The sequence below is a fragment of the Cryptotermes secundus genome, unplaced genomic scaffold (genome assembly GCF_002891405.2).
Source record: "Cryptotermes secundus unplaced genomic scaffold, Csec_1.0 scaffold813, whole genome shotgun sequence".
Taxonomy (NCBI): Eukaryota; Metazoa; Arthropoda; class Insecta; order Blattodea; family Kalotermitidae; genus Cryptotermes; species Cryptotermes secundus.
Genome location: NW_019735471.1, coordinates 791,663 through 813,751, shown reverse-complemented (window position 1 = coordinate 813,751; position 22,089 = coordinate 791,663). Strand labels below are relative to the sequence as shown.

The 22,089-nt window shown below is 38.1% G+C and overlaps 2 protein-coding genes across 2 annotated transcripts in view; one reads left to right on the top strand and one right to left on the bottom strand.

Annotated features, from left to right (window-relative positions):
- LOC111869424 (trichoplein keratin filament-binding protein) overlaps positions 1–6,505 on the bottom strand; it is a 119,848-nt gene extending 113,343 nt beyond the window's left edge. Inside the window, exon 1 of the mRNA XM_033753424.1 lies at positions 6,433–6,505. The gene's annotated coding sequence lies outside the window, so the exon portion shown is untranslated. The remainder of the gene's footprint in view (positions 1–6,432) is intronic.
- Positions 1–21,690, top strand: part of LOC111869423 (glutamic acid-rich protein) — a 36,692-nt gene extending 15,002 nt beyond the window's left edge. Inside the window, exons 2-11 of the mRNA XM_023860943.2 lie at positions 3,897–4,063; positions 6,441–6,630; positions 7,114–7,457; positions 11,586–11,767; positions 11,907–12,021; positions 14,554–14,747; positions 16,573–16,674; positions 16,865–17,038; positions 19,750–20,070; positions 20,766–21,690. Coding sequence (XP_023716711.1) covers positions 3,919–4,063; positions 6,441–6,630; positions 7,114–7,457; positions 11,586–11,767; positions 11,907–12,021; positions 14,554–14,747; positions 16,573–16,674; positions 16,865–17,038; positions 19,750–20,070; positions 20,766–21,152 — 2,154 coding nt within the window. The 5' untranslated portion in view covers positions 3,897–3,918 and the 3' untranslated portion in view covers positions 21,153–21,690. The remainder of the gene's footprint in view (positions 1–3,896; positions 4,064–6,440; positions 6,631–7,113; positions 7,458–11,585; positions 11,768–11,906; positions 12,022–14,553; positions 14,748–16,572; positions 16,675–16,864; positions 17,039–19,749; positions 20,071–20,765) is intronic.
- Positions 21,691–22,089: the final 399 nt, after the last annotated feature.

Genomic DNA, 22,089 nt, shown 5'->3' with positions numbered 1-22,089 from the left:
ATAACTTTAGAGAAATATATTTCCCATATTGTTTTTGTGTCTATGGAATATGCAAGCAATCTCAAAATCCTCTTTCGGTTTACGTTTCCTTTTACGTATGTGAACGGTTTAACTAAAGAATGGTTATGGGAAAATATCAAATTCACATTTACTTTAATTTACATGCTTCCAGCCCAGAAATCTTATTCCTTGGATTTCCTAAGTTCAAGACAAAATACTCGGACAGGCCATGATAGCTAACCCCCAGATTCTTTCCAATCCATACTTAGAAATAATCTTACAGTTTAAACACCATATAACCTGTATATCTTAAACAGAGCCTTTAAATAATCCAAGAAACAACTGATAATTTCAATGGCGAAATATCCATGCATTGGCACTGAAGGATACATCCATTATGGAACTCGCCAATTGTATAAAAGTTTAAGGAAGTTATGTTTACTTCATCTGTTTTACTGTGGCAGTATTCAGCTTTGTTTCATAAACAAAATGAACTTGGAAAGGTTACTGTAACCACATTCCACAAATCACACGCTTCTAGAGTGATGTATCACAACTTGTGGGCTGTAATTAGGTGTGGGGTCGAATCTAGAAAATCATGGCCTTTTAAAAAGCTAACATAATACATTTCACCCAGATTGACCTCATGAATCAACTCTTAAAATTATCTCACACGGCCTGGGGACATTGCATAAGGTTCTCACAGCAATGAATGTTCAGATCACTGTCTTCTGATATGATGGCATGTAGTGAGATAAGAGTCATATAAATGTAAATAAGCTATATAAGGTATAGAATGTACCCTCTACACAACAACAATCAGTACTCAAAACAAGATACTATTGCATCAACATTTGCTTTTAATAGGTTTATTAAAGATGCAACATGTTTCAGCCCTGTTCATGGGTCATCTTCAGGCATACAATGTACCAGTCTGAGCTGTTGAGTTGCAATCAATTGTCATTTTATTAAACGAATAAGTATCCTTGAATAAAATGAAAATTGATTGCAACTCAACAGCACAGACTGGCACATTGTACGCCTGAAGATGACCCGTGAAGAGGGCTGAAACATGTTGCATCTTTAATAGACCTAATAAAAGCAAATGTTAATGCAGTAATATACTTCATTTTGAATACTGATTGTTGTTGTGTAGATGGTACATTTTATACCTTATATATTTTATTTACGACACACAACGGGATGCACAATATTAAGAATATCAACGTTTCTTAGGGAACTTGATTACTCCAACTTCAGGGCAGAAGAATATCCTAAAAGGGAGGCAGCAGGAATTACCTGGATTGCTGGTACCTACCACAAGGAGCCATGTCCCAGAGGATCACTGCCCGGGCAGTGAATAACCTGAGGCTTTCATATTTATACTCAGTCCCTCTAGGCAAACTCAAAAGCAGTACCTTCAGCTGGTATAATGACCAGGCTACGGGCTATGGTCTTTTCTCCTCACAAATATTCACACTGAGTCTGGGACCTGCCCAACCTACTTTCCAGTGTGTACTAGAGATGGGAGGATCTCTCCCCTGGGGCGAAGTGGCCAGTGCGTGAAGCTGACAACTCACCTCCATCTAAGGTTGAGGTTAAGTATGCATGGAAATATACTTTCAATCCCTCATACATCCTCATGGTGTAGTGCTTAATTAAGGACAGGAACTTTACCTATTTTTACAATAGTATCTCAAAATATGACAGATTACTACCCGGTTCTTTCCATTTTACAGATCATAATCATCATTTCATCTCATTAGACACTAAACAGCACATGCAGCTAGTCAGCAGTTGTTGAATAACAAGCAAATCAACGTCTTTTTGGCCCTAATGTTAGCATGGCTGCCAACTTCTAACCTACAGCAGTACTTCCCAAACTTGAATTTTCTACAGACCCTTCTCCAAAATAGTATAATACGTGAATTCTCATCTCCACTAAAATTTCCTCCCTGTGCATCCCTTTTTCTTCCTCGTGATGCCCACATAACCTGGACCATTCCTACTTTAAACCATTATATGGCATTTAATAATCGACATCTTTTCTGAACAGAAATGAAGTTACCTCATTAATCTCAACTATGATTTTGGAACAGATTAAGAAGAAATTACTATAGAGAATTCCTGGTACTCATTTCTGTTAGAGGCTGAGTCGACCCCAGGGCCATAGTGGCTGGAAGGATTAGGTCAATTGAAAAAATCCAATGACCTCATCGGGACTTGAACCTGTGACCTTCCAGCTTGTAGCATAGCCCCTCAACCAACTACGCTATTTTCCTGGGGAGTAAAGAGCGGCTGGCACGTAAGGCTGACAACCTTACCGCCATCTTTGAGCCGATTGTCTAGATAATGTGGGACCCCCAACGTCTCACAACCCTATGGGCCTTCAAGGTCTGGTACAAGGATAGCTTTACTTTACTTTACTTTTACTAGTATAGAGAATATGGGCATATCATAACAAAGTGAAAAAGAGAATATATGAACCTAGGAGAAAGTAACATGAGGATGCATAAAGTACATAATGAGGAACTTCGTAATCCAGGCTCTTCGTCAGATGTTATTACTGTTATCAAATCACGAAAGATGACTTTGTGATAGCAAGTAGAACATATTGTGAGAGATGAGTAATGCATACAAGAATTTAGTCAAAAAAGTTTAAGAAAAGAGACCACTTGGAAGACCTTGTCATAGATGAGAGGTTATTATTAAAGTTAATCTTAGAGAAATAAGAATGTGAGGATGTGGACTGGATTTGTCACTCAGGGCAAAGTCTGGTGGCGGTTTTTGTAAACATGGCACCTAACCTTAGATTCCATAAAAGGCAGGAAATTCCTTGACTAGCTAAACGAATGCTAGCTCTTCAAGAAAGACTTTGCTGCACAAATGGCAGTAATCTTTCCACATTTTCCCGCACCTTTGATGAGAGACAATGAAAAATATTATCATATGTAGGCTTATACCTTCTACAAATTGGGCAACAAAACTCCAGATGAGCAGGCATGTAGAATGTATGGAAGAGAGAGAAAATGATGCAAAAATTTTGTCAGAAAACCTGAAAGGAAGAGAGAACTTGGGGACCTTAACGTTTATTAGAGGATAATATTAATATGGATCTTACAGGAATTGAATGTGAGAGCTTGGACTAGACTTATCTGCTCAGGATAGGGTGCTGGGCTCATGTAAACATGGTAAATAGCCTTTGAATTTCATAAAAAGCGAAAAATGTATCGACTAGCTAAGCAACTACCGGCGTTCAGGGAAGACACTATCCCACCAAAAGCAGTGAACATTCCCCATTTGCCCATACCCTGAATGAAAGCAGCCAAACACGTCTGCATGTATAACCTATGCATTTCTCTGGAAACTAGGAGGCGAAACGCCAGATTTGTGTTTATGGTGAAGCTAATAATAATCCTCAGCTGCAAGCCCAACCTTGGATCTGCACTGTAATCCCCTGCACAAACCCCATGCTAACATATCTCTGTGGTTACTTAAGCTAGAGGAATTACTTATATCAGGTAAAGTTGTCTTAGTCCTTAAACATCACATCCCATTACGAAGTTTGGGGAAGCGGAGGTAAAGCACCATGCATTAATCTTGGTAGTGGGTGACAATGAAGTGTTAGTTCCACTCTCTGCCCACTTTACCTGCAAGGAAAGAACTCCCATGCCCATTGGATAGGAGACCAGGGGTGCTGAGAGTTATTCTGGATGCAGTGGTGAGAAAAATCACTGCCCCTACCAGGAATGGAACCTTGACTGTCCAGCCTCTAGTCAATCACTTTACTGACTGAACTGTCAATTAATTAGCTGTAACAATTTATCTTTGTAACAAAACAGAAAATGAATTAATATCTAAATGACAAATACTGTATATTAACTTCACGTTCACAGGCCTCCAGTTTTCGTCCATCAAATGCCGGCCATTAATCCAGGAACAGGAGCGTCTAGTGGCTCCCAACAGCAAAGGACAACATTTAGGCCCCCATGGGTCAAGGAAGGTCCTGAGCCCCTCCCTCTACCCACAGCACCATGGACTCTAGCTCGAACAAGACAAAGAGGTAAGAATCAACACAGTAAGAAACAATGATCAGAAAAGTGGCTCTAAAGAGATTGGGCCATAAGAGACATTCCTTCTGGAAATCAACATGAAAGCTATGTTCTATATCACCTTCCTAAATTAAATTATTTACTTTTGAAATATTCTGGTTTTAGCCAATCCAGTTCTTCAGAAGGAAAATTATACTGCACTTCTTCAATACAGTATGATCTGAAGATGTTTAATTTCTCATTTTACTGTGTAACACTCAGTGGAACTTGAAGAGCTTTGGAGTTGCAGGAAGGAAACCCAGAAATATACCGATTTTAAGGTACGAGAAATCAGTGTGGAAGAATTAATTATGTTACATGGACTGAAAAGAACTGGGGTAATTTCTAAACACTGTAGTAAATGATAAGCATGACCTTCTCGGTTATAAAGCCACATGGTTTGGAGATGGGCTAGCTCTAGTGATTGGGCCCAAGTGAGTAGGCTTTTTACCTGAGGAAGGAGACACAACCCAGTTTCTGCAACGTTGTTTTAAATAAACAATAGGCTGATCTACAATGTCCAAAAATACATTAACTCTATTAATTTACCAGCATCACAAACTATTATATCTTATCAGTTAGTGCTTCAAAGTAGGGCCCCAAAATGTCATTCATATATTTCAATGAATTAACTGTGGCATAGAACAAGAGCATATGATTCCTCTGGCCTCTGCAGAATATCCACACTAACTTTCTGGTTATAAAATGGGATCTGGTGAATAACACAAGGACTTTCATTATGCCAGTGTATATTCTATGATCTTCAAGCTCATAAATCCAAACAATGAAATAAAGCAACATCTATCATAAAAGAAGAAGTATGGGTCAACTATACTATCGTGAATAATGTTGAAAACTTATATACCAGAAGGTAATTCTTAAATTTACCAACAGATTTAAAATAAGATCTCTTTCCTCTAATGAAATTTTCAATATAATATAAACACTGTCTGGTAGTATATTTCACCTCTGTAGGTTACATATACACAGAGATAGTTAGAGATAACCAGCTTAGCAGCAGAACAACTGGCTATGATTAAAACATACCAACAGTGCTGTTCACTTGTTTACTAATCATAAAGTCATTCTCACCATACACTGGACATCAACTTAATTAGTTTATGAAAGGGCATGTTTCAGCTATCACAGAGTCATCTTCGGGGATCAGGTACTGTATTCTATCACACAAGTAGGCACACTGACATGTGCACTGTCAATTTTCTTTTTTGTACATGGAGATATTACTAATGTTATATTTTAGCGTCCTGTTGCACTGATTTAAGTCCATGATTTATTTAATCCGTCTTGCAGTGCATACACTCATTTATTTCCTTCTCTCCCTCGCACTACATGTTTCGGCATAATAATGCCATCTTCAGGTGCTTACTTATCCACGTCAAACCAGTTCATTGCATGCCATGTTCACACATTAAAATAACTAAAATATGTATCTATCATATACATTGTCAAACGTTAAAAATATTAAAATTGTTCAGGATACCATATCGCTACGTCGCCCCTCACTACGTCAGTCACGCCCATTCTCCTTTGTTGGAGCACTCCTTCACTATCTTGTGTGTTGTGCTTTTGTTGTGTCGTGCTCCTGCGTTTAGTTTAAAATTATTAGTTTAAAATTAAATTTAAATTATAGATGTGATTAAAACTGATATTATAAAATTCTCTTCAGTTCTTCAAGCATCCCAGGGCTTTAAATGAAATAGCTCCTGAGCACTTCTTCCACATTCCTTCCCATAAATCACTTTCAGTCACCATCCCATTCAGTGCTATGCAGCTGAGGAAGCTCATTAAATGAATACAAATGGCTGATTGAATTTTAGCTCATTTTAATTGCCCTGTTTCAACTAGAGAGTTAATATGTATAATGCGATGGAAAGATGATCATGGCTAATGAATAATCAGGGACTTTAAAAGTCATGGCCTCACTTGGTGGGAGTAAGGAAAACAAAGAAAAATATGGTCAAGATAAGTGGTATTCTAGTTAGCATTCAAACTCAGTGTCTTGGAAATACAAGTCTTACTGCTACAGAACCCGATCAGTACAGATAAATAAACTTGTCTTCCACTATTTACATGGCATCAATACTTAGTACTGTTTGTGAATAAAGTCCCTCATATATTTCCCAATGTCAAAGCATATACAATGGAATACACATATAATGTTCTTCAAATGAAAGTTCTCCCTCATTAATGACCCATTTTCTATGGCCTCCACTCTATTATCTTATAGATAAATTTCTTCCTTTTGGCATTTCCTCAACAATGTCCCTGAAACAGCTGCAAAGGGCAAAAGAATTGCCAAAGTCTGAATGTTCAGTCTTACCTTTACAGCACCTGAAGCACAGGAGGCAGGTCCCGTGAAGCCAGATCTGAAACCTGTGTCACGTAAGAACTCCACATCCACAAGCAACAATGTATCAGCAGATAACCACAGCAGCAACAGCAGCAGACATTCAGGGGCTGCCAACAATGAGCCCACACCTGTCAGGAAGACCAGCAAGATCACAATAATACCCTCAAGGTTAGTATCTCTCTTTCCTACTAAGATATAAATCACTGAACACTGAAGTGAATTTGGCAACATGTTCAGTACAATCACTACTCTTCTGGAGCTGGCTAATTATTGTTATGATATCTGAAATGAGGCTTCTTCAACTGGTGAAACATCTCAGCATGTCAATTAGGAAGGTATAAAGTGTGGCTCAAGAACCGATTAACTTGCTAAATTTAACACACAGAACAGATAAGCTTTAGTACCAAGAATGTTTGCACTAGCCAAAACCAAATAACCTAACTCAGTGTTTCTCAACCAAATATTCCATTATAAGTCATCTGGTTACTCCTGCTCTCTAGCAGCCATTCATATTTTCCTCAGCTGCAGGAAAATTTATATTTCTAGAACAGCTGCTAGGGAAATGAAAAACGGAGAGTTGTGATACATTCTCCTGCATTCAAAGAGGTACCAGGGTAGACTATTATCATTTGTTCTCTACCAAATTTTCAGACCCTCAGCAGATGGAGCAAATGTCAAAGAAAACGGTCACGATGCCTCCAGTACAGCTACTACCAACTCAAAAACAAATAATACCAGGCCACAAGAAGCTGCAAATAAAACAAGGTCATTAAAATCTCCAACGTCACAAGCTAAAGAAATTCCTATTGAAATCAAAAGTACAACTAAACCTAAACAGGAAGAACAGAAAGTAAAAACCAGTAACAAACAGCTGGAACAAAAACAAAAAAGTAGTAGCAAACAGCAAGAGGAACCAAAACAAGACACCGAAGTGGAATCTAAACCACCACAACCACCTGCACCGCCTATGCCACCACCACCAATGCCAGGACTAGGTATGTATTGGTCAATAATTATCCAAATAACTTTCAGTGGTAGTATTAGCTAACAAAACTCTGATATTCCTCCCAGATGAAGAATCCTACTTTCTGGGAGAAAACGCCATGCAGTCTGCTGACAGTCAACCAACATATCACCTCCATCTTCAGTACTGAACAGTAAGCCAAGCAAGAAAAAAGCATGAAACAGGCACTAAGTACAGTGAGTGGTTTCCTACCTGCTTCCTGCTGATTTCTTGCTTGGCTTATTCATCAACGATGAAAATGGAGGCAACATGTTCCTTAAAAATGTTGGTTGACTTTCAACAGACTACTATTATATCCCAGAATCTGGAACTCTTCATAACCACTGCTGAAAGAACCTCATATCCTAAGCCTTCCAGCTGTTTGCATAGGCAGCTGCACCTGTCCCATACCTGAATATGACTATCAGGGAATCTGTTCAGTCCAGTAATACCTACTGCAATTATTTTATTGCATATGTGTGATTTATAGGCATGTCAGCATCCAAGGTTATTTGACCCTGTACTAGAAATATAACTGAGGAGAAGCAGGAAAGCTTGCAAACACAGACAGATAAAGGGGTAATTTTTGTTAAATATATATGTTGTCAGCCGGTCACGGTAGCCGAGCGGTCTAAGGCATGCACTGTCTTCGCTCGCTCAGAAGCCGGGATCGTGGGTTCGAATCCCACTCAGGGCATGGATGTTTGTGTGCGTTTTTCTGTGATTGTCTACAGGTAGAGGCCTTGAGACGAGCTGATCACCCACCCAAGGAGTCCTACCGAACGTGTAAGATCTAGAAAAACCGAAGTGAACGGAGTTCATGGAGGTAGGCCTAGGCCCACTGGGGCTGTAGTGCCAAGAAAAAAAAAATATATATATATATATATGTTGTCAAACATCTGGCAACTTCAAATGATGATGGTTAAAGATTTTTTTAATTATAGGCATCTTGGTCATTAGTAAAAAATTTCAAAACTTACTCTTTGCTTAATACAATATACCTTTATGCTTGCTTGTATCTGTTTGCACCATAAGACTTTCAACACATATTTAAAAGAAACTGCAAGACATCTCCTGTATTGCTAACTCTATACAAAATATCTTCACTCATCAGCATGAAATACACACTATAACCAAAGAGTCCAACCCACGCACAGGTTGAAAGAACCACCAAATAGCATGCAAATGAGTCAGCTTAAGATACCTGTAATTATGTTGATCAATGTTTCATCTCAATGCAGTAGTCATGATCTGAATGGTGTAGTTTCAGGTGTTATTCAGAGCTGTGACTCACACTGTAAGAAATTTGGCTGTAACCATGGCCCTGCCTACACAGATATACTAGGATGTGACTGAGACAACCACAGAAGGATGTACAAAACTGCCACATCATCATATTTCCATTTGATCCATGAGCAGGTTTACAGATACAGATGTATTTCTAGTCAACTGTTCCGAAGCAAAAGTTTGCTATGAATGCTTAATCCCTCCCATGTAGATCAAAAACGAACTACATGAAACTGTCATGCAATATTATCTGGTGTCCATGAAAACAAAGAAATAAATAAATAATAAATCCTTGTATACATATTGCAAGCATAAATTGTAAGACTGATGGTAAAAAAGTAAAAACATGAACCAGTCTCAGTGAAAAATTAAGCACGAAACAGTTCTATACTGGCCATTACTCCATGAATAGGTATTGCCCATTGACTTTTTTTTTTATATTTTACATATACAACAAACTTCAACTGATTTCAAATTATACTGTAAATGTGATTAAGTATAATCACATGACCTTGATCATAAGTTTAATTAGAATCAGCCAGTTAACTCATAGTTATTACAGGAATGCAAAGGGAAACACATAAACATGACGATATTTTCAAGCCACCAGCTACACAGCATTTCTGTGCAACTGAATTCCCAACATTTCCAATAAGTTGGATTCCCCTGTGTTAAAGAAACAGTTTTGAACATGGATGACTTGGCTCTCTGCCACATCATCACCATCATCATCATCATGCTATCTCTGTGATCCAGAAATACTCTGTCAAACCATTCCATCTCATTCCTTGGCATGCATACCACAGTTAAACACTGGAACAAGGCCAACCCGTTGTACAGAATACAGCTCAAACACTGGTCATTCATGCCAACAATGTGGGGGTGTGAAAAAAATAATCAATAACATCATCGCTTTTAAAGATTCCAGTAAAAAAGAAAACATTCAAACTGGTAAATATGATTAAGATATTGAATAAGTAATTTCATTTGAAAAAAAATGTATAGGAATCCAACGTTCAAGTTATAAGGGAAGGATCAACAATTTGTTACCCAATGCAAAGGAAACATTTACACCTTACTAAACATTACAACTGGAGATGGAATTTCTGAACATAAGTTTCTCAAGGGCTGTGATGCCTGGAGCCAGTTCAGTTTTGTATACACATATTAATGTTACCTACCAACAATAGGCCTCCTCTTTACCAGTATTCTACCAAATTAAAAAAAAAAAAATTCAAATAATCTATATAACATAATAGTTATTACCTTCAATTCACTCCTTTCTATTTGAAACATTCTTTAATTCAACAAATATTTAAGAACTTGACAGATTTGAGGTTCTCACAGCAGTGACTACGAAGAGTACCATCACCTGGGATGTAACACCACGTAGTCCTTTACAAGTGCATCCACATTTCAGGGGAACACTGGTTAATTTTACGTTACATTCTACAAGATGGTACTCTTCCTATAAGAAGTAAAAAAAAAGTAAAGCTATCCTTGTAAGAAGCCATGAAGGCCCATAGGGTTGTGAGATGTTGAGGGTCTCACATTATCTAGACAATCGGCTCAAAGATGGCAGTAAGGTTGTCAGCCTTATGCGCCGGCCGCACTTTACTCCCCAGGAAAATTATTTAATTAATTCCTTGTACTCATTTCTGTTAGAGGCTGAGTGAACCCCAGGGCCATAGTGCGGCTGGAATGATTAGGTCAGTTGAAAAAATCCAATGACCTTATTGGGATTTGAACCTGCGACCTTCCAGCTTGTAGCATAGCCCCTCAACCAACTACGCTACCACATGCCCCCCTTATAAGAAGTTATTTCCAAAAATTATGTTTGGTTTTAAAAGTACAGTGAGACCCATGACTGATCAAGATTATTTAAAACTGTCATGAACTAAAATGTTACTAAAAACTTAAATATAGATTTCATCAAAATCTGTTCATAAAACAAAATTAATTTAATATAGGATCTCAGCCAGCAGGAAGGTGATACCTTAAGTCACCACAGAACGTGAGTGCCAGGTGATTAGAACACAAAACATTTCATTCACTTCTCCATACATACCCCATTGCTCAAAACAATCAAGCATGCTTGTTACAGTGTGAATATTAGATTTTGAAGGGCCAAATTACTAGAAAATTCCTTCTCTTTCAGTAGAAAACAGGCCTTGTTCCTCAAAACTTGCTACTTACTATTTTATGACCATTCAGTCATCTTTGTCTCTGTGTAAGAGTGTTAATAAACTGACAAAATCCAGTATAAAGTGTTTTTCATATAAAAGAAATTAATAGACCAAACAAGTATTAAAGGTGAAAATAGCTGAAAGACTGCAAAGTATGGTTGAAGTTATATTTTGTAGGTTTTTACAGCAGTCGTATTACTAATAAATGTCTTTAACATGTCACCATACAACAAATTTTATAAAAAAATTGCTTTGTTAAAACTTCCATACTTTTAAAGATATCACTATAAACATTTTAAGACCATACTTGGAACTGCTCCAGGGGTGATCCAATGTAAGAAGTCTGCACAGACATCATGTCTGTACTGCAGTTAAAAAGAAAAGTGTACTAAGACGGGATGGTCCCTAGTGCCATGATATTCATACTGGGTGTATTTAATTCTGTTGTCTGTTAATGAATCAGGGGATGTGCAATGTAGACACATGGCTGACTAACAGTATTAAAAATAGGAACCCCCAACAACTGAACTCATTTCCATTACCTCATATAGCATCATAACACTGGACAACATTTCAACCATATATCTGAAAGTTACAAAGAAAACAAAAGGTTGTTATGATTACTCAACAAAACGTTTTTGTAACAGAAAAAAAGCCAATGTCAGAAAGCAAGTTAGAAAAGTTGGAAGCACTGAAGAGCCGACCCAGGAAACGCCCTGACTGGGGTGCCATGATGAAGGAAGTGGAATCAAGTAACCGGAAGCTGAAACATGTCCAGTGCAACGACAGAAGCAGTCCACTCCTACCTAAAGTTAAGGTCAAAGATAGGGTAAGCTTGAAGAAATAAACTATAGTATAAAAAAGAAAGGATAATGTACATTTTTCTGCCTATTACCAGGCATATTTCAAGACTTAGGACTTTGATCTTATTGTACAGAATTCTATAGAACTGTATTTCAATATTGCAGTTCATGTATGAATCAGAGAAACCCACTGTTCACAACCAACTACTCAAGGAGATCCAGTCAGGAATAAAGCTTAAGAAGGTTCAAACAGATGACAGAAGTAAACCACAACTTGATGGTAAGTACTCACCATCAACAAATATTTTCTTCTAGTCAGATCATGGACCTGGCACTACTAAGTTTGAAACGAAGGACTACTATTGATGTTGGTCCCATACCCAAAATTTCTTAATGCTGAAAGGATGAGATCCATCACTAACTGTGATCCCTTGGACACCTACTATATTCTTACTAGAACTATCTTACAAGAGTGTGAATGGCTTCGTGGGAAAAGCAGATTTCCCTTATGCATGGGAGTTAAGACAAATGTACTGACAATTTTTAATGTAAGTTTGTGTGAAACTTAATCTTATGACTTAAAATGAATTGTCTGTGGGTGCAAGAGAGAAGTGACTTGTAATGGTTCCCATCTGTAGTCCTTTCTGCATGGATGTAAAACTTGATGTCTTGCCCTATGGGAAGAACATAGAGGGTGTTGGGTAATCTGGTGCTGAGGACCCCAGTCAGAAGAAATAACAGGAGGATGGAGAACAGGTGCTTTAAATTTCTAACTTTTTTAATACTACCAGGGCGATCAAATCAAGGAGGATGATGAGCTAAGCATGGAAAGTAGCACAAATTGGAGAAATGAACACATAATTTTTATTGGAAAACCTGAAGGTAAGAAACAATATGGAACACCCAACACAGATGGTAGGATGTTTAGGCCTTATAATATTACGATGCGAGGCTGTGTGCTGGAGTCACTTGGTAAAGGCTGGGGCCCAGTGGTAAGCCCTTGCGAAGACGGTACTAAACCTTTAGGTTCCAAAAAAGACAAGAGAATTTCTTGACCAGATGGGAGAAAATTAAGTTATCAAGAAAGACTATGCTCCATGGAATTAATTATTCTCTGTCCAGTCTGCCTGATGAACAATAAAATCAACCAGAATATCATTTGATGTCTAAACTTAGAAAGTGGGCATTTTACAATGTAAGATACAAAAGACACGGTTACAGAATGGAAATTAACTCCCAGTACTGCTTTTTAAGTCAAACAACATGGCCCCTAACCATATTCAAAAGGCCAAAAGAGTAAGACTATAAGACTACCTGGAAAAAGTCAGTGGGGTAGCTCATTGACATTTCATTATACTGATGAGTCAGGTTCATTACCTGTAGGCCTACTGTCTAACTTCACAGAGCAGGTTCTTGAGAAGCCAGTAGTCACTCTGATATATAAGAACCAAAAAGTTAATGTAAGATTTGAGCTTTCCACAGCAGTGACTATGAAGAACGCCATCTTCCGGTACGTAGCACTGTGTACATATTGCGTAAACTGACGTTTTGGAGGAACGGCTGCAGCCACATGCTCACGCTGGTTCCTAGATCATGGATTTTGATACCCTGAAGATGAAGGCGATATGTTCCTCCGAAACGTTGGGTTACACAATATCTACATGGTGCCACATCCCAGAAGACAGCATTCTTCAAAAAGTTCATGTTCACAAGAGTACACCACTGAGGTGGATCCTGGGTGAGATGAATCCAGTCATCGTTCTAACATCTTATTTCTTTAAGACTGATTTTGAAGGTATCCTCCCATCTGTGAGTTCTTCCCTTCAAGTTTTCCGACTAAAATTCTGTAGGCATTTCTCATATCTCCATACAACCAATTTCTTTAAGTTGTTACTAGGATACAATGGATTAATTGTTTAATCTATAAAATGTACTTCTTCAGTATCAAAATGGCAGTAGAAAGAACATAAGCTCTTCATGTAAAAATGCTTAACCCTTCACAACACAAAGTTCATCTAAATTATATTTGTCACGTGTATGAGTGAACACAGATGGAGTTTGTATTGGTAATTGGATTTACTGAACACTTACAGATCATAAATATGGGGTAACTAGAGCGCTATTGCTAATTCACACACTCTGTAATTCACTACAGCACATACGAAGTCTTCTCAGTCTGCTGTAGCTTCACCAGTTTTGCCTGGTAACGGCTTCCAATGCCATAGCTCACTCAGCTTCCATGTTCACACCCTTACCGACTAGTGACTGTATTACAACTAAATTCTAGACTTGTCCTGCTTATAACACCTCACCAAGGACCTCATAGAAAATACCACTCCTCACTGTTGTATTTCAATTGTTTCCATGGGAACATGTTTGTTTGCAAAGCTGTTGCTCAGTAATGGCTCTTGTATATTTGCTTACTCCATGGTCATTGCTTAGCAATGGCTCTATATGCCATAATAAAATGAAATTTTAGTCTTGCCTCACAGGAAAAACACTGTGTCTCCATTATAAAGACAGTCTACTAACACTGTCTCAGGAAATAATCACTGTTTACTCTGAGAATCATATGAAACACTTAAATTCACTGTGTATGCAATACGCAGAATTCCTGAATATTAGAACAGATGGCATATATGTATACAATAACTATTGTGCTTTAAAAGGTGAAGAAAGTTACAGTAAGATTCTGCTGAGGTTTCATACCCAACAAAGAAATGATGACATAAAATATAGAACTAAATAAGGTAATTAGTTTACTGTGCATAAGCACTCAGGGCCAACAATAACACAGTGAATTCTCCTGTAGGTCTTCGCAAGTTCCGTCGCCAGATGACAATCGAGGAGCAAATCCAGAAGGCTGAAGTTGAAGAGACTGAAGTTGAGCCCGATGAGCTGGATGACATTGACAGTGTGCGAGATGACCTTCAGTCTACAAAACAGATGCTGGCACTTGAAATGAGAAACAAGGAGGCCGTGGAACGAGAAAACAAGAAGCTTCTGGTATAATTGTCAAAATATATCCAATTCACATTCAGGAGACCACAGTTTGAACCCATACCACTGAACACCCTTAGGAATATAAATGCTACAGAGTCATAAAATAACATATGACAATGGCTACCCTAACACTCGTAAACAAACCACTGTTCACATATCTCAAAATCATCAAGTTAGCTAAGCAGTTATTAATTCTTGATTTATTTAATTACATATTCTCAAATGCCAATGTTATGTATGTGATAAATGGTAGGATGACTTAGGAAATTATCATGGCCAAAAGAATGTGGGCAGACACAATCACAGCCTGTTTTAAAGTGGTATCCTAGCCTCTGCCCGGACAGACTGAGACAAAGCACAGAAACCTCAGAACAACCAGCCTCCAGGCTGAGAAATGACCCAAGAGCTACTGAATACGAAGCAGAAATGCTTACCAATGAAATCCATCATTCAATATTTAAGTAATAACTAACATAACTGACTGGCAATCAGAAATATCCAGTTCACACCTAACAGGGTCACACAACCACCATGTTGGTCCTGCAAACAGTACAGAATTAATAATGTGTGGTGGCCTCCAATGACAACACCCATAATAGTAGGAAAGCAGCAGAAAGTGGTCGAAACTATGCCTGAACTTACGACACATGTTCCTTCTTCAATACAATAACTACATATCCGTGAACAGAGCAGTCAGTTGCAATCACCTACTCATAATCAATATTTCTGTGTTGATATTACATAGTCTCCATACTGACAGTATCATTAAGGAACTTTAAAAATATATATATACTCATAGAAGCACACTTTAAGAATTCAACCACTGGAAGTTCATGTTATAATTTAAAAAATTATGGGAAATGGTTTAAATGTAAAAAATGTAAAATCACAGAGGAAGCACTCCACAAATACAATTCAAATCTACCTGCCTTGACATTTAAGAAATGAATACAGAAAAAATGGGAATGTAATAGATGAGTACAGTAAAAAAATGTAATGTCCTTGTACTTAACTAATTAAGCACTATGTCATGAAGGCATATGTGTGAATGGATGTATAGATACATATTTTCTTAACCTTGGCACTATCGGGAGGTGAGTAGTTGGCTTCACACCCCAGCTGCTTTACCCCCAGTACCCACTGGATAGAAGGTTGGGTGGACTCCAGGGCCAGTCTGGACATGGAGAAGAGAAAATTCTTAACCCTACTGTGACTTAAACTCTAACCCCTCATTCATCCAGCCCACAGCCAGTTGCTATACCCACTACACTATCCCAGCCCCTCATAAATCAGTACATCACTTATTTGTGGATTTTATGAAAAGCTATGATACAGAACTATAAGGTTTATTTTGGACTCTATCCATCGTCTGGTATATATAAGATAAAAAACCACAACGTTTCAGAGACTGGATCTGTCTCCGTCCTCAGGTGGATGGGGCAAGATAGGCCTACTCAGTTGGGCCTGTTAGAAGGAGCTAGTCTCAATCAGTGATGTCTAGTGACAAGCTTCATATTAGTCACGTTGAACCTTTGGGTTGTGCTATCAGTGTGGTAGTCACTAAGCCACACTCTTAATGAAATCCGCTTATCTACAGCTCTGCAGTACGTTTCATTCATATACTTTTACACTTTCCCCCAGACTCCACTGTTCACTCATAGCAAATGCAAAAGCAATTCCCAGTATCCTGTGTGTGATTTTACTTTTCTTTATTTCTGATTTTCTCATTTTAAAAGGAAAGGAGAATGAAACAAAGGAAGGATGATATATAATATACATGACAAATTTTCCTCTTTGAGTTAATGACCTGAAATCGTATTGTTTGTAGACCAGGATACTGAATCTGGAAGTCGAGCTGGAGAAAGAACGTGCAGCGAAAAGGCAGACTGAAGATGTGTCACCTTGGGCCAGAAAAGAGGAGGATGAACAGGTAAGATAATGGTTAATGGATAATGGATGGATGAATGAAAATTGTTATCAATTACTTAAATGACATCTGCCAATTAAACACAGCCACCACATAGTGCAGTCTGGTGGATCAATGTAGTTGGAGCAAGATAAATGTTAGATGCACTTTTAATTATAAATGATCTTCTCTCATCATGTGATTCTTGATACAGGAGAAACGAAAACTACAGAAAGATCTGGAAGAGGCACAGAGATCAGCAGAGGAAATGGAAACAAAATACCATGACACAGCAGGTCAATTAGACATGATAAAGGCAGACTTGGAAGAAGCTCTTCGTAAAAATCAGGCACTTGAGAGAAAGCTACAGGCCAGTATCCTAAACCAGGTAAAAAGAAGTGCATAAGCCCCAGTAGAAGTTCACAGGCATCACTTCGCAAAGAAAAAATATCACACATCGAATATAATAAGAATATTAATTAAAGTATGTATCTAGATCTGATCTAACTCGATCTCATAACTGTCAAAAAGGCCATGCTCTTTACTTATTCTTTTTAACATTCCACACTTTTATGCATCACTTAAGGGGTCAGATGATAGATTCCAAAACTGTAACGTAGGCAGGAATATGATAAACTTCTATCTAAACCCCAACACTGTATTCATCTGGAAATCATGAAAAAATATACAGATGTCAATTGATACCGACAGTGAAATATGACATTACTGAAATATCTGTTACACTGTTAAGAGGAATGCGCACAATCTTCTTCTTTATATTTCCAGCTCAAAAGAAAACAAAGAAATGAAACATTTAATCTAATTCTATGAGTATACAATCTGAATCTCACATGTGGTCAGTGGTTCTTAAGTGATGCCACCAACTACTTCATTAACAATATAAAAATGTTAGAAGTGATCATACTCATAGTGTTATCAAGTTTCTTTCAAACCCTGGAATGTATTTCCTTTCTGCATGATCTATACAAACTCAGCATTTGCCCTTTTTCACCATTCAATGATTAAAGCTGTTTATACAGGGAGGTTCTTACCTCTGTTAACCAGTTCGGGGCTCTGCGCTTCATGGCAACTGATAAACCACCGTCTGCAAGGCCATATAAATTCTGCTGATGAATCAGTATGCCCAATGACAGATAACATTTAGAATTAAGGAAAGTTATTAACTTTGTGGACGGCTTGACGGCATCATGTTTCACAGCTAGCAGTGCAGTTCATGCAAGGGAATTTATGATTTATCAGCAGTGGGCAGCAGTTTTCAACTCCATTAGCCATCTGTTCTCAGTTACAATTAGTAAACACTGTGTTCTGTCATGGTGCTGTATACTTTAGACAAACATGTATTTCTGTATGACACCTACATTAAACACAGATCTGCTAGAAAGTGTTGCAAAAATTTTGTGATGAAAAAGTTCCCAGCAGAAAAACAATTCACAATTTGGTGAATAAACTTAGAACAATGGGACTGTTAACAGACAAGAAACAAAAACATAAAAGCCAAGTGCTTACTGAGAAGTTAAGATGACATAGGGACCAGACTTAAACATACACCTAGAAAATCACTGAAACGTCTAGATCAAGAGACTGGAGTGTCAAAGTCCAGTGCAAGAATGGCAACACAATTGTTGAAGCTTAGACCCCATGAAACAACAGTAATCTACGCACGCCTTGCAGCTGCACAATCCAGCTAGCAGTGTTCATTTTCGTAGTTGGTTTCTACAGTCTGTTGTAGAAGATGTAATAGATCGGAAACTGACATTCTTTTCTGCTGAAGCCTGGTTTCGCTTGCAGGGATGCATAAATATGCAAATAGTTGCTACTGGAGTTCACAGCATCCACATCTAACCCACGAAGCCCTGCTGCATCCAGTGAAAGTTGGTGTCTGGTGTGCTAAGTGCAAGAAGGGTTGTTGTACCTGTGTTTTTTAAGGAGGCAATTAATTGTGAAAGATATGTGCAGGTCATTCTTATTTCCAGAGTTAATAAAAGAAGGAAGACTCAGCTACTGCCCACACTGCACATGTCTATGCAGGCTTTATCCGATGTCTTCAGGGACGGAAATATCAGCAGTGATGCTTGGCCAGCACATTCACCCGATCTTACTCCTTGTGATATTTTTCTTCTGGGGTTGTTTAAAGCACAAAGTTTACAACAGTAATCCCCAAACAAAAGAACTAAAAGAAAATATTCAGAGGGAAACTGCAATATTCCTGCAGAACAGCTTCAAAGGGTAAATCGGAGCCACTTCTGCTGGTGAGAGGAATGCGTACATCTATAGGAACAGCATTTTCAACATCTGCTGTGATTGGTGAATTTTTACTATTTCATTATGAACGTTATTGGCCAACAAGCATACTGATTAAGTGGCAAAATTAATATGTCCCTCATAGCCAGTAGTGCACCGGTTACCATGAAGTGCACAGCCATGAACCAGTCAACAAAGGTACAAATTTCCCTGTATATTTCAGAAGGCCATAGCAATGTGTCATTTATAAGAGAATGTGGTATCAGAAATATCTTAACTGAGAACTTCAGCTCAAAACATTATTCCATTGTAAGAATCTGTAGGTAACTATTATAACTATACGCAGAATAGCTCGGTCGGTATAGTAACAGGCTATGGGATGGATGGCCAGGGTCTGAGTCCTGGCAGGGGCAAGAGATTTTTCTCTACTTCACAGTGTCCAGACTGGTTCTGGAACCCACCCAGTCTCCTATCGGAATGGTACTGGAGGTAAAGTGGCCAGGGTGTGAAAATGACCAGCCACCTCCATTCTGTGCCGAGATTAAGAATTAAGACCAATATGTCTTCATGGTGTAGTGTTTAATTAAATAAGCACATGGATAACTTTACCTTTTTATGTCATAACATTTAATTTTCATTCCAGTGTTCCTTTCACAATAAAATTATTCAATCCTGATACAGAAATTCATATGCTGACATATCCAAATGAAAAATCATGCTGGCACCCATAAGGAAAACAAAATGCTCCATCAGAATACATGGCCTTAAGAAACAGCATCCAATTCCCTGTTTTGTGCTAAATCAGCACAAATACTAACGAAGTCTGTCATTTTTAAGGACAAAGGCAGCGAACAGCCTCTACGCAAACAGCCATCATCTAAGAAGTTGGCAGCAGCTGCTAGGGAAAGCAATGCTAACATGCAACAGGCCCTAGGACAAGAGCCAAAAGAAGAAGATGAGGAGTCAGAGTACGAAGAAGAAACTGAGACAGAAACAGAGTCCTCTTCTGAGGATGAAGACACTGAGGCACTTCAGGAGAGGAGGGTGGCTCGGGAATTGAAGCTGCTCCTGACAAAGCTTAAATCGTTTAAACAGAAAGAGGAAGTGGCACGAAAGGAGAGGCACTCGCTACGGGATCAACTTAAGAAGCAACAAAAGGTACAAGTAGTTACTAAAGGATTCTGACGATGGTATATAACACACAGAGATATTGGGTTTTCGGACTTTATCCATCGTCCTGGTTTTAAGATAACTAAGAAAAACATGACGTTTCAGAAACTGGATCTGTTGCTGGCCTCAGGTGAGGGAAAACACCTTAGGATGGAAACAGATCCAGTTTCTGAAACGTCATGTTTTTCTTAGTTATCTTAAAACCAGGATGATGGATAAAGTCCGAAAACCCAATATCTCTGAACAAAAGGTACAGCCTTACATTAATCACTGTCTGAACAGTTAGGGAGAAACTTATAACCAAACTTATGCTGAATTATATGTATGCAAAATGAATCATATTAAATTCTACATTTGGTCAGTGTATTTCTTATGTTCATTATGAGCTTCAATGTTATTCTTTGCAAGTCTGAATATTTTTACTTGTGCATATGGTTATTTAAAAACATGTTATGGCCTCTAAAAGCATAGTCTTAATAATAAGGTTCATCATAATATACTTTTTTGTTTCAAAATATACTGCACTGTTATACAGCAAGAAACATGTGAGGGATGGACTGACAGAAGGCCAGACATACACAATCATCCTACATCAAATTTCCAATTACCCCTTATTAATGAGAGTATTTTGCTCTATAAAGTGATTTCCACATAGTTAAAACACATGCAAACTATTCTTTCAGATTCTAAGTGATGAGAAAAAGAAGTACAAAGTTCTTCAAAAAGAGGTTGATAAAATGGCAAATCTGATGAAAGATGATGAAGAGGAAGGAAGTGAGGATGAAGATGAGCCTGAGGAAAGTGAAGATTCTGAGTCTGAAAGTGAAAGTGAGGAATCAGAAGAAGAAGAGAGTGATGGAGACCTACCCCCAGATGCTCCAGCAGAAAATAGAAAGCAAAACCTGACTGAAAGGGCCAAGAGGCATGAAAACTGCCTGGCAGCTCTCCGCAAGGGCAACTACCTTCTGAAAGCAAACATTGACCGAATCAAAGATGACCTCTTCAAGCAGAAAGAGATGTCTTTGAGATTACAAGAAGATCTCAACTCTGTTCTTGCAGAACTTGGTTGAACAAAATAATGTTTTGTCAAAACAACAATATTACCAAGCAAATACAGGATCGATGTATTTGCTGCAGCTTGCAAAGGAGTATACATCAAAGATAAATTTTCTTGCCATAAAATTTCTTCAAATTGGAGATGAAAATTATAATACAGACTGTGGCACAGAAGTCAAACACCTCCAAATGTACTAGGTCAATAATAAAATACTGTTCAACAAAGACTGACACAAATAACAAAAGTATATGTAACAACATGGAAAGAACAGTCTTATTAGGATTTAAGTATACTTTGGATTCAGTGCAAAAAGTGAATGTAAACTCCTGGTTATCGAGTATCCAAGCATGTGGAACTCACATGCAACTGGCTAAAATTTCAAAGAAAATTTACAATTTTTGTAAAGTTCTTTCAAAAACGAAATTGCAAATGCACACATGTCCACCCATCATGCTGTAGCTATCCCAGCCAATATTAACAGTGCAACTCATCATCCTCCTACAGACTGCTACCATTACAGTCATAGTGATCCATAATTAGAGCAGAGGCTAGCTGAATTCATGACCACAACACAGTACATCAGCAGTCTTTCACCCATCAATCTATTACTTCACCTAAGACTCCCATGCAAAAATTAAATTGAAATGTACTGTTCTGACTTTAAATAAAAAAATTGAAATATGTAGAGGAGCAGAAAAGTAACTGAGTTTCAATAAGTTTCTCTCATGCAATGAGTAGCTTCATGTAGTTGGAACATAACATTCCCCATACCTGCCAGATAATGGGGGAGTTTACTATTTATTAGAGAGGTAATGTCCATCTGACTCTGCATATTTCATCTCTCAAACCGCTCATCAGGTTTTGATAAAATGTTATATCACATGTCTGCAGTAAAAGTTTAGTAAATTTCATTTTGGCCACTAAACATTCTATATAGTCTCACTCACTCA